Here is a 12,326-nt window from a genome sequence, read left to right on the forward strand (position 1 = left end):
AAAAAAAATACCTTGCTTTGTAGATGTTAGAGAGAATAAGCGATTTCCTAACACCTTTTCTTCAAGGAATTCAGATGAATAACATCTTTGAACAAATATTTCAAGCATGCAGGGATTTTATTAAAAAGTAAAAAGATGAAATCCTGTGTAAATTGTTTAGAACATTCTTAGTGAAGACATGTTGATTAATAAACATAAAAGAGGGAAGATGCATATTAATTTGTTTACGTATAAGAGGTTTCTAGCTCATTATAAGTCTTCTAAGTATTTAACTAGTGAAGCAGTGGATAAAACCAGACATTGTCTTTAATCTTGTTGAGGGCTCCAATATGAAAAACCCCAGATTATAGCTAAATATGTATAATAGCTGTATTAATGACAGTGTTTTGAAAATGGGGGTGGGGGTGGTGTCAACTCAGTGAGTTTGCTGTAGTATGGTGAAAGTTTGAGTTCACTTTTCTATCTCAATTGCTGGGACCAGTAGGACTGAAGAAAATTTAACCTCATCAACCATGATCTTTGGTTCTTTTATATAGATAGCCCTAAGTTCTTGGGTATGATTTTGTTAGATGTGATTTATTTCTGTTTATCAGCTGGGAGATCTCTAGGAAAGCATAGATGCAGTAGGATCTCAGCTGATGTGTTTCCTGTCTGTTTCTTCTGATTCTTTGCTAAACCACTGCTATGAACTGAGGTATTTTCACTGTTTATTTTAGATGTGTTAAAAAACCCCCATAAACCAAGAAAGAAGCTATTAACAACCAATGTTTATGGAAAAGAACCCTATGGACTATTTGAAAGGAATTGGAATATTATCTTAATGCCCTGGCCAAATAGATATTGAGTAATTGCATTCAATCTAACTTAAAAACAAATGAATAAGAAATAGCTGAAGAGTGACCTAACATGTTTTGGTTTGGATTTCTTTTCTACAGACAGTCCTTGGAGAAAATCACCATGTATTTGCAAGTTTTCTCTAAAATTACCTTTTCTTTGTAGATACTTGTTTTGTGAGTGTTTTTGCTTCAAAAGTGTTAACACAAGTAAATTTGTTAAAAAAAATGAACATACTTATTTTTTGCAAGCAATAGATAGGTAAAAAAGTAAGCATTTAACTTGTATTGTGCACTTTGAGTTTAAGCATAAAAACTTTCTTGTATTTTGTTTGCTCTTTGTTTTTCATGAGAGACACTTCTCTGTTCTTACTGGGTTTTCTTCCTGATTTTTCAGAGACCTATACTTTTATTGTTATTTGCACTATTAGATATAAAGCATTGAATTTCTGTTTCTGCTTATATGCAATATTCATAGAACTGTGTAAGTTCTTTTTACTCATTTTACTTACTGTTATAATATGAATAAATAATCATACCAGAATTATGTTGGTAATTTTGCAGATCCAATGCGTGGGCCACGGAAGCTAGAGGTTGTGGAGATCAAATCTAGACAAATCACTATCTGCTGGGAACCTTTTGGATATAATGTCACACGTTGCCATCGATACAACCTTACAGTCCATTACCGTTACCAGGCTGGAGGACAAGAGCAAGTGAGAGAAGAAGTAAGCTGGGATACAGAAAGTTCACATCCCCAGCACACAATTACTAATCTATCACCATACACAAATGTCAGCATCAAATTAGTACTAATGAATCCCGAAGGACGAAAAGAAAGCCAAGAACTGGTAGTACAAACTGATGAAGATGGTAAGTTTTTGTATTTACATATACATTGTATGTGCATGCTACCTGATAGTTAATACACTTTTCTGTATAAGTGCATGTTCTGCTTTCACTAGAATCTGTAACAGCTTTTTCCACCAGCTTCACCAATTTTAAGGCAGTAAAGGGTCCATTAAAAGTGTTGTAATGATCCTTCACGTAACGTATAACATGACACATCATTTAATCATTTCTTCTTTAAACTCAGCTTGTGTTTGAACTATGTTTTGCCTCTTAAAAGTTCTAGTATTATTTTTGAGGAAATTTCAGGTGATTGTCCACAGTATCCTCATGTAAGCTTTTCTGTTGAATGATATGCTTAACATTAAGTATTTGTTCTTGGTTTGCAGTTTTTATTTCTCTACTTGGCCTTCCAAATGTGGGATGCTCTTCGTTGCTTATTCAGACAATATATTCTATATATAGACATTGAAATACATAGATATTCCCTTCCATTTAGTAATTTTCAGCTAACATGGGGTTTTCAGATGTTATTTTTTAATTTTGAGAAATAGCTAAATTGTGAGTGTCTTTTTTGAAGCATGGACAGCAGAACTGGCCACCACGTTTTTGTGATGCTCTAACAATATTGCATGAAAAGGTTATACCATCCTCCTAAGTCCTCTGTGATATTATAGTGATTATACATGTAGAGCATTTGCTGGAGCTCTGTTAGCAATGGTATCAAAATGGGACTCCCTTGTTGAATTGGTCATGCACCAGGACTCAGTTTTACCTTTCCAGAACACTCTGTGCTGATGTATAGCCCCTTAATACACCTCTACAAGTGTCCTTTAGGTTTTTTGACCTTGCTTTTAGCTATTTTAAACTGCATACCGTTTAAAGAAACCTTATCAAATGACTGGTATTGCTTTAGATTATATATCTGTCCTCCTCCCATTTTTATTATCTGCAATCTGAACAGGAATGGCTTTGTATTTTCCTCCAGATCAATGACAGATTTTCTGCAAACATGTTGGAAAGATTTCTAGAAAAAAACTTCAGCAATAAAGAATTCTTCTTTCAATAAATACTTACGTCTGTTGTTTAAACCTATTAAATCATTCAATATAAGCTGTATTGGTTTTGTGTAGTGCTAATTTCTAATCAAAATATATGAGAGAATAAAATGAACAATTTAGCAATGTATAGTTAATGCAAAAGATTTAACAAAGCATAGCAAACAAAAAATTGTTTAATTAGAATTAATTTTGCTGTCATCCTCTAATTTTGATTCGGTTCAATTGTAGGATAACAAAGCTAAAGACCTTACAGTTATCTGGGACATTTATGTATTTCCTCTAAAATTGTATGTAAGTTTTTTTTTTTTCCAGGCCCTCTTGGACTTTATATTATTCCAAGACCTATTAAAAACTAGCACCAGTGGTTGAGAGAATACCTTGGGCAAAAATTTTAACTTTTTAGTATACCATGCATTTTTAGTACAGTACATAAATCTGGATGAAACACAACAGAGTATAGTGACCCAAATAATCATCATAATTTTTTGACTCATACAGTCATGTAGGTTGCAACAGACCTTCAGAGCTCACTAAATCCAACTTTTCCTCAGAGCAGATCAAGTGAGATCAGATCACGCAAGGTCTTGTATGGTTTTGTTTCAAGTATCTCCAAAGACAGCTATCCCACAGCCTCTCTAAGTAACCTCTGCCAGTGTTTGACCTCCTTTGTGGCATAACTCCTCAGAGTTTATGGCCTTCAGATAATTTTAGAGGGCTGCCACAGTGTTTTACTATACTTCCAACTTACTTACACTGTATTTAATTCCTCTTCCTTTACACATAAATCATTAACCTTATGATTTCAAATAACTTTTCCGAGTTCTCTCCTACTTGGAAGCACAGTTTAGTGTCTAGACTTAAGGCTGCCTTAAAGGCATAATCTTACTGGTCCATACAGGACTTGTAAGCCAGATCAGAAACCATCACCTGTGTCCTTGGAGCTTCCCCTTGGGAGAGCAAGGAACTCTGTGGAGAGCTACGGAGAGGTGATGATAAAGTCTCAAATCAACCACTGCGGCGAGTGGTTTCCGCTTTCTTTTCTCTAGCATGTGGAAAATGTTAAATGTATCTTCTTATGGAATTTTCACAAACAGTTTGTGGAAAAATGCTAACCCATCCATTCCTGATGCTTCACAACAGTTCTGTGTGCATTTTTCAGGATTTTCTTTTCACATTCCATTGCACGTATTGTTACAAAAATAAAATCACAGCTACATGTCCATGTTCTGTTTACACATCTCCTTCTCTGAGAATTGCATTGAGGTTGGGTCAAGGATAGGTAGTTGTTGCAGAACAAACAGGAAACAAGTAGATACATGAGAATAGTTGATATATACCTTTTATCAGAACCTTCTGACATCCTTCACTCTTCAGAAGTCGTTCTCATAAATTAAGAGATTAAGAAAAATTAATGGTGTCAGATTTTCAGTTTGGCTGCTTCATAATTTCCTTACGTTCACTCTGCTGTAGGTCTTCAGGCCTAATGTCAGGGAGCATTCCTATTCTTTGCAACATGTGGCTTGTCTTTCCAAGCTAACCATTCTAATTCAGTCTGTTGAAACTATCCCTTGTTACATTAATGCTTGTCCAATTTCATAAATGAATGTTTAATATGTTTTTCATTGTGGGCCAGCAACACTATTGATAAGCAGGTATCACAAGTAGATTTTATTTACAAGAATTTATATTGGAGATGCTGCCTGATTCCTTATAAAAAGCTGATTTGTCCTTTTCTTTCATCAGTAGAGTTTTATGGGAAAAGTGCATTTCTCACTAATTCCTTCTTACAATGAAGGTGACACATATGTTTCCTTAATAGCACTGTCTTGTTAAATAAGTCTTCTCCTGAGCTACCCTGACCTTTGTTTCAATCTTGGCGAAATAATAGTGGGATGGTTTTTATGTCTCAACAGCGCAAATGTTAAGCAGAGCGTCTCCTTCTGAAATTTTTCTCAAAACAGTATTTTTTCCTTTTTTTATCCATTAGTCCCGAGTGCTGTGCCACTTGAATCCATTCAAGGGAGTACTTTTGAAGAGAAGATATATCTTCAATGGAGAGAGCCAGCGCAAACATATGGTGTGATTACTTTGTATGAGGTACCTACATTTTGCCATGTTTTAATTTTTATGTCTAGTTTTGATTTTTGAAAGTACATAATTAGTAAGCAAATTAATTTTTTACAGTTTATGTAAAATCAAACTTTTTGAAGGTAGTAGCACTTAAAAATAATAAAATCAAATAAATAATGTAGGAGTAAATTATGCAGGACTCAAAATGTCGCTGTATTATTAGATTTAAGAAAACTGCTATTTTTAGAACCATGTGATACAGCATTCTACCTAGTAATGTGGATCAAATATTTAAAAGATTGAAAGACTGATCTTAGGGAATTTATTAAGAAATAGGAGATATAACACAGTGGTGACAGTCAACATCACATATAGATAAGACTCATTACAGGAAGCCTTTTGTATTAGAAACAAGCAAGCATAATTTAAAAAAATGTAACAGTTTTAAAATGCAAATTCAACAAAATGGTATGCTGTTAGATGTCTAAAAATCACTGCTTTTCCTCATGTAAAACCTCTGCCTGAATACCTTTTAGAAAAATTGACAAAAGACTGTAGAGATTAAGCTGTCAGACAGTAATCACTGTTAAGCTTCTTACCTGACCTTACTATAAAATTGGTATTGAAATGCATTGTTAAGAAAAAACAACACCTAAATGAGATGCAGTGTAAAAGAAAAGTTAAATTGAGTGGTAACCTGTTGATACTGTTTTGAAAACTATTTTATTATAAGAGGATAAAATGTTATGAACAAGTGTGTATTAGGTTTTTATAAAGCTAACTACTTTCCAGTAGTTCAACAGTTGCCTATCTTCAGGGATCAGAATGTTTCATTTAATATGTTAACGTTTTCATTGATGCAGGGCTTTACATACATAGAGACACACAGAGGTGAATCATCTTTCTATCCATGAACAAGCAAGCATGTCTAATTACATTGCTGAAGAGTATATGCACTGTATACATGCAGTTCATTCTTAAATGTATATATATGTAACTCCATCAGCTGTAATGAGAGTTGTGCAGGTATATTCAGAGATGGAAAAAAATAGCTTGGCCAGACTTTCTAAGGTGGTCAGGACTGTGCAAGCCTCTCAACATCAAAAGAACCTAACATTCCCACAGTGAAGAGAACATTGAAAAGATATCCTTTATACTGTTTATCTAATACACCTCAAAGCAGAGATGGAGGGAGCCAGGCAGTCAGTTAAATCAGAAACTTGATTTAATTGATTTTTAAGTAAAAGATACCAAGAGACTGATGCAACCAAACCATCACTTGTTTTAGAGATGCTGACTCAGTCTAGTCAGGTGGCTGATTATGAACAGATACCTAGCTGCTCAAAGCTTATTTTTCTGCCCTCATGTTTGTTCATAAGCCTAAAATGCATCACAAAGTTTTTGTAAATATGACTGGTAAACTACTTTGAGACCAAAAAATATACACAGTGAATCACAGGTCATTTTACCTATTTTAATTGTATATTTCAGGTGAAATATAAAAGTATACTTTCTCTAATGAAGCAGCTCAGAGGATAAGATCCAGACAAGTGAGGTGAAATTTCAGTACCTGTGTTTTATAGGTTGATTTAGACTATCGATGATGTCTCAGTAGGCACCTCTCATAACTTACTGAGTTTTCTGGGGCCAAGCATTTGTTTTTAGTGCCTGAAGGAGACAGTCTTTTAGTATATGTGGTGGGAAAAACGGTGCGTTGCAGTATCAAGTATTAAAGTACCCATTGCTTTTGTGAAATTAAGTGAAAATCCAATTATTTTACAAACTTTTAAAGAAAAAAAACTTTAGATGAAGAAATGACAAAATGACAAATCATACAATCTTGTTCTTTTTATCACCAGTACAGGTCCACAGTTGTAGGAATAAAGGGATTAGTGCTTTTTGGCAAGTTTTCATCTAAATTTGATAACAATAGTCAACATCCAGTGAGAAAATAACACTCATAGCCTTTTTTCGTCACTGCAAAGCTAAACTGGCATTAGCAATGGTGGACATTAGAAATCAGTTAAAAAAAACAGTAGAAACAGTCTTATAAGTGGAAATGAAATACAGAAAAAGTGCAAGTTCATTTTAACCTGGCAAAACATTTCTTTTTTTCATGTGTTCTGCATGATCTATGGAGGAACTTAACTGATTACCGAACAAAAGCCACTTAGCTATATAATAGCTAAACACTGCAAAAAATTTGTAAGAATCTAACACAGATGGAAGAGTCTCTGATAGTCTGGTATTCTTTTGAATAAAACTTAAGTAAGATCTTGGAAAATCCAGTTAGGAATCATAGAAATACAGAAAACAGTTAAAGGGAGCTGCAAGAGGTCATTTAGTTTACATATCTGCACAAAACAGGATCAGCTGTATATAAAACATAGTTGCAATGTAGTTGTCTTACCTGTCTTTTAAAATCTCCAAAAAAGGTTATGACCTACTCTCCCACAAAGAGGTATTACACCACTTACCATCAGAAGGGGAGATTTTTTTTGGCAATATGTAACCTTCATTTCTTTACTGATAAAAGTTCAAATATTTGGTAGTGTAATCTTCCTCTGTCACCTGTTATAATTAGGAGGATTAGCTGAGTGGTTTTCAAGGCACTTTCAGTTCAAATTATGGATAAGGAGTTGTAGACAATCTGCCTATATCTACCAAAATAATGTCAGTGTTTAGATGGTATCAAATTTTTTATCACTGATTTTCAGCACTTTATTGAAGTTATATTAGATGGCTCATCTAAAAATCAATTTTCATGAAGTCAGAGCTTTTAGGGATTTGCAAATGTTTAAGGTGTGTAATACTGACACTTAGATGTTTCTATGTATTGTTTTATGTGTCGTCTTGATGGTAATGATTTGGAATAAATATAGCAAAAAAGAATGTCAATTACCAATTTATATAATAAGACTGTTGGAACTACTTGCATACAAATGAAACTTTAAAAAGGAAAGATGAATCATTTTTACTTTTAAATTTTTTAATGGATTTCTTATTTTTAAATTCTCATTACAGTGCATGGAAATTAGTAATTAATAGAAGAAATCTGGATCAAGTTTTACTGTGAACTTATATTAACGTTTCTAATGAAAATTAAAAATACTGCTTGAATCAAAGAAGGAACTGAGGATACGATATACACTCTGCATATATTACTTAACATTTTATCTCTCCTTTCCTCCAAATGAAAATCTGATCTAGGTACAATATAACAACCTGAAAAATTCCACATTAGCAATTACAATAGCTAAGCTTTAGCCTAGAATACAAGCTTTACCCACTTTCTGAAAAATTTGCCTTAAGCTGCCCTTATCATCTTTTACGGGTATTCTTATTCAGAGCAAAGTGTAATTATACTGAAGGCAGCTGGAACTGGGGGCTACACCCTATGTTGTTCACTTATCTGTTTTTACCTGGTTGTTTTGGTTTTGCTATTGTGGCTGATCAAAACCAACAGGAAGATGAATTCAAAAACTGATACTGCTAAAGCCAGCATCTTGAAGGAATTAATGTAAGCCTGAACCCACCCTTTAGAGTTGTAATCTAGCTGCCTCTAAGTCTCTGTATCTCTAAAAGTAATAACTCATACCAGTTATGGCTGAGTTTCTGTGTCCTTTTGTGGGATTCAGGATTTGAAGAGTATAAGAGAGTAAGATAGCTTATCATAAAATGTCTGACAGCGCATACATCAGAAGGGTTTACTGGATAAAGATGCAATCTCTGTCCATCTGCTCAAGGCAGTTTATAACTTTCTTACTCTTTTGCAGATCACCTACAAAGCAGTCAGCTCCTTTGACCCAGAAATAGATTTATCCAATCAAAGTGGACGAGTCTCAAAGCTAGGAAATGAAACGCACTGTCTCTTTTTTGGACTGTATCCTGGCACTACGTACTCTTTTACCATCAGAGCCAGCACAGCTAAAGGCTTTGGACCTCCAATCACAAATCAGTTCACCACTAAAATATCAGGTACTTGATTAAAGAATATTATTGTTTGCTTATAATAATGATGTGGGTAATTCTTTTGTTGTTTACTTCTTCTTCAGGATTTAACAAGCAGCAAATTGAAAAAATAAAATATGTGTTCATCCCTGATGTCAAAGTGACATATATTAACATATCTGAAAAACTTCCAAGTGCTTAAGTATCAGCCAGTACTTTGAAATTCTTGTTCACAACTGTAGCTTATCACCCAAGAAGCTATGAATTATGTGCCTGCAGTCAGTGCCAGCTGCTGTTGCAACACAGCATAGGGTTTTTTGGACATGAGAATGAGGGTTTCATTCAGAGCTTAGTCAGCCTTGACATGATTCTAAATTAGTACAGTAACGGTGCTGGAAAATCTCTTTAATGAGCCATGAACAATTGAGAGTAGAGCAGAAATACTGTATATCTAGCGCTCACTTAGAAAGTGTAGCTAACTGCCAGCCTGCGTATGTTCCTAGCAGGCGTGTGGACTGAAGTGGATATGAAACTCTATTAGACAAGAACATCAGGACTAGTGGTTTTCAAATAACAGCAGCATGACTATCACTTCTGCAGACCCATGAACAATATTTTAAAGCCCTCCCACAGGCAGAGGAACACTTCATTTCTCTGGCTGATGGGATGCAATACTATTACATCCTCTAAAATTCTTATGTAATTGATGACAAAATGTTTTGCAAAGTTACACTTGAAATCACTTTACTCTTCACTTCTCTACAATCTTCTTGGGAATTAAAGTGACAGTTGAACTATGGCCTCTTGATAGTATTTATAGAAAATTGACTTATCTATAAAGCACAAAACTGCATTTCAGAAGGGATAAAGGAAAGCATTTGGGTACAAAATCTCTCTCTTTTACTTTCATTCTTTGTGCATTTCCCCTTCACTTATTTTCTGTCATCATTGGAATGAAAAGTAACAAATATTAATCAAAAATAGAACAATTTATCTTTTCTTATTATAGGAAAAGTCGGTTAATGCAAGGTGGAAAACACTGCTGATATAGATGTTTGTAGAGAAAAAAAATAGTTGATAATTTTCAAGTTTAAAAGTTATTCTTTATAGAAAATTTTAATATAGTTAACTCTGATCAGTAAAGATGGGATTAACTTCACATCCCCTTTCCTATACTGAGTAGAAACTTTGTCAGAAATCAGTTTCTGACACAAGACTTAATAAGAGTTAGGATGGCAGAATCAGCCCTTATTAGAATAAGGAAGGAAGGAAACTATTGAGAGTGAATGAGAATCTGGACATTTGGGAATAGTGCTGGATCTTAAATTGTTCTTTTCTAAATTTGGCATGTCACCAACTAAAACTCATTAGCATGAACTGCAGGCATGCTTGGGAATGAGGCTAACCTCCAAGCTACCATGTGGCGAGGTTCTGCAAGCTGTCTGCTTTGCACCCTGCTCTCTCATTACTTCTTGTTAGTTACTTGCTAACAGGGGGTGTTCATGACTTGTCCATGGGTAGTTAAACACAGTGTCTTGATGAATTTAAAATAGAAACAGAATGCGAACATTTCTGTATCATTGAAAAATCACAGTCGAAATTTTAGCTCTTGAATATGGTACCCTCTTTGCAGTGCTGTTGGCCTACGATCTTGTTGTCTCACTGTAAGGCTTTGAGGCTCTTGATGTGGCCAGTGCTCTCCATTTTGGAAAGATATGAAACAAAACTGCTGAAAATTTATGAATGAAAGATTTCACTATTTTTTAAAACAGATAAGGTGGCAACAGTACATCCTGACCAATTCCTTATTTGAGTGATTAAAAGCTTTATTTTGTCTAACTCTAGACTACATTTTCACCTGAATAAAATACTCTTAATTTCCAACCTTAACTGTTTGAGTAGTACTATTCTGTATTGTAAATAGTTGCCATGTTTCATTCTACAGTTGTGTGATTGGCACTGATGGATGAAGTGATCTGCATGTAAATACGTATTACCAAAAGCAGAGCTTTTAGCAGTGCGTGCTATCAAAATTGATGGGTACTCTATCATAAGACTGTTTTTTGTTGCATATAACTGTGAAAAGTCATCTGCGCAAGCTAAAATTTTGTATGCTGCCTTTCATACTAAGAAGAATTGCATCCATTTCAGGAACATGGCTGGCATCATGAAAAAGCTGGTGACCGGTACATTTCTGAAGTTCTTTCAAACAGGGATTTAAATATTTAGCAAGAAGAGATACATTACTCTAAGACATCGCTCTGAAAATCTGTCCAGCTTTGGACAATTTGTAAATGTTGCAGTTTGCACATAAATGGTGGGAACTTGACAGAATTAAGCAGCGAATGTCACCATAGATGCCATAACTTACCAAACAGATTTAAGTTCTCCAAGCTTTTAGAGCCTTGGCTGTGTGTTCATCAATTTCGTGTGGCCCAACACAGATAGGGAGCCTCTAAGGGCCTTATCTTTTAGTGCATCTGAGCTTTCTGCTGCTAAAGACCAGGGTGTCCAGTTGCAAAAACTGTGAACAAGAAGAATATCTCCTATTTTCTCTATTCATAAACTCCTTCTTTACATGTGGGCAGGGTGGAGGGGAAAGAGACCTAACCTAGACAGGAGAGAAGTATGAGTAGATGATGTCCAAGTGCCTGTGGAGAAGTAGCTAGAACTAAAAGGTGGAACTGGGAGAACCATAACTCATATCCTGGACAAGGAGACAATTTTGGTGAAGGGACATTAAGATTAGTAAAGAGTGCAAGTAGGAAACTAGGTGTCATAAGTTAGGAAGATTGTAAGATTTGTTAAGATTTGGGCAGGAGACCAAGGGCAAGAAATGGCACTGGATGTTCCAAAAATGTTCAGAGTTGATACAGCTTTCTGGAGATGCTGTTACTCTGTGCTTCTGTTCTATTCAGGATGGTCAATTTGAGAATGGGACATTATGTGAACAGATTCTGGATATTCAAAACCACTAAACTGAAATATGTGAAAATTGTGTCTGAATCTTTGAAGTACTGTGTAGTATTATGCTTTTAGGCTTCTCAAAGTGGATACCTGAATTACTTAAAATGATAAGTGAAAATGTTTGTGCCTTATATCCATGACTGTAAACAGAATAAAACGTTCTCAGCTTTTAAGGAGGTTCTTGGAAATTGTTTTTTTAATCTATGTGAAGCATTTCAAAACTGGTAAATATCAATGAAAAGCAATGAAGATGTTAATGTTTTCACAGCAAACTGAAAAGTTGTGGACAAAAGTGTTAATGAAATCCTTACTTGGATATGTAGGGTAATATGAATAAAGGAGAGAGAAGTTCATATACTTTTCAAGTAGATGCAGGTACTACTGGCAAGGTGAAAAGGGTTAGAAAACACACTTGAAAGAAATGTTGGAGCTATTTAATTTGCTAGAGGAACCTAGAGTTTGATATTATCTGTATATGGAGCATAATATGCTCTGAGTAACTTCATCAGTATGGTACACAAAGTATCCAGTGGCTGGAAGATGAAGCTAAATAAATTGAGATGCCAAATATGTCTCCACGTTCAACATAAAGTAT

At 34.8% G+C, this 12,326-nt stretch overlaps 1 protein-coding gene across 9 annotated transcripts in view; it reads left to right on the top strand.

Annotated features, from left to right (window-relative positions):
- PTPRM (protein tyrosine phosphatase receptor type M) overlaps nucleotides 1-12,326 on the top strand; it is a 481,749-nt gene that overhangs the window by 259,014 nt on the left and 210,409 nt on the right. For all 9 annotated transcript variants that reach the window (XM_056332147.1, XM_056332148.1, XM_056332152.1 and 6 more), the window contains exons 8-10: nucleotides 1,398-1,706; nucleotides 4,731-4,840; nucleotides 8,590-8,791. In XM_056332147.1, the coding sequence (XP_056188122.1) occupies nucleotides 1,398-1,706; nucleotides 4,731-4,840; nucleotides 8,590-8,791 (621 nt within the window). The remainder of the gene's footprint in view (nucleotides 1-1,397; nucleotides 1,707-4,730; nucleotides 4,841-8,589; nucleotides 8,792-12,326) is intronic.

The sequence above is a fragment of the Falco biarmicus genome, chromosome 3, assembly GCF_023638135.1.
Source record: "Falco biarmicus isolate bFalBia1 chromosome 3, bFalBia1.pri, whole genome shotgun sequence".
NCBI classification, from domain to species: domain Eukaryota; kingdom Metazoa; phylum Chordata; class Aves; order Falconiformes; family Falconidae; genus Falco; species Falco biarmicus.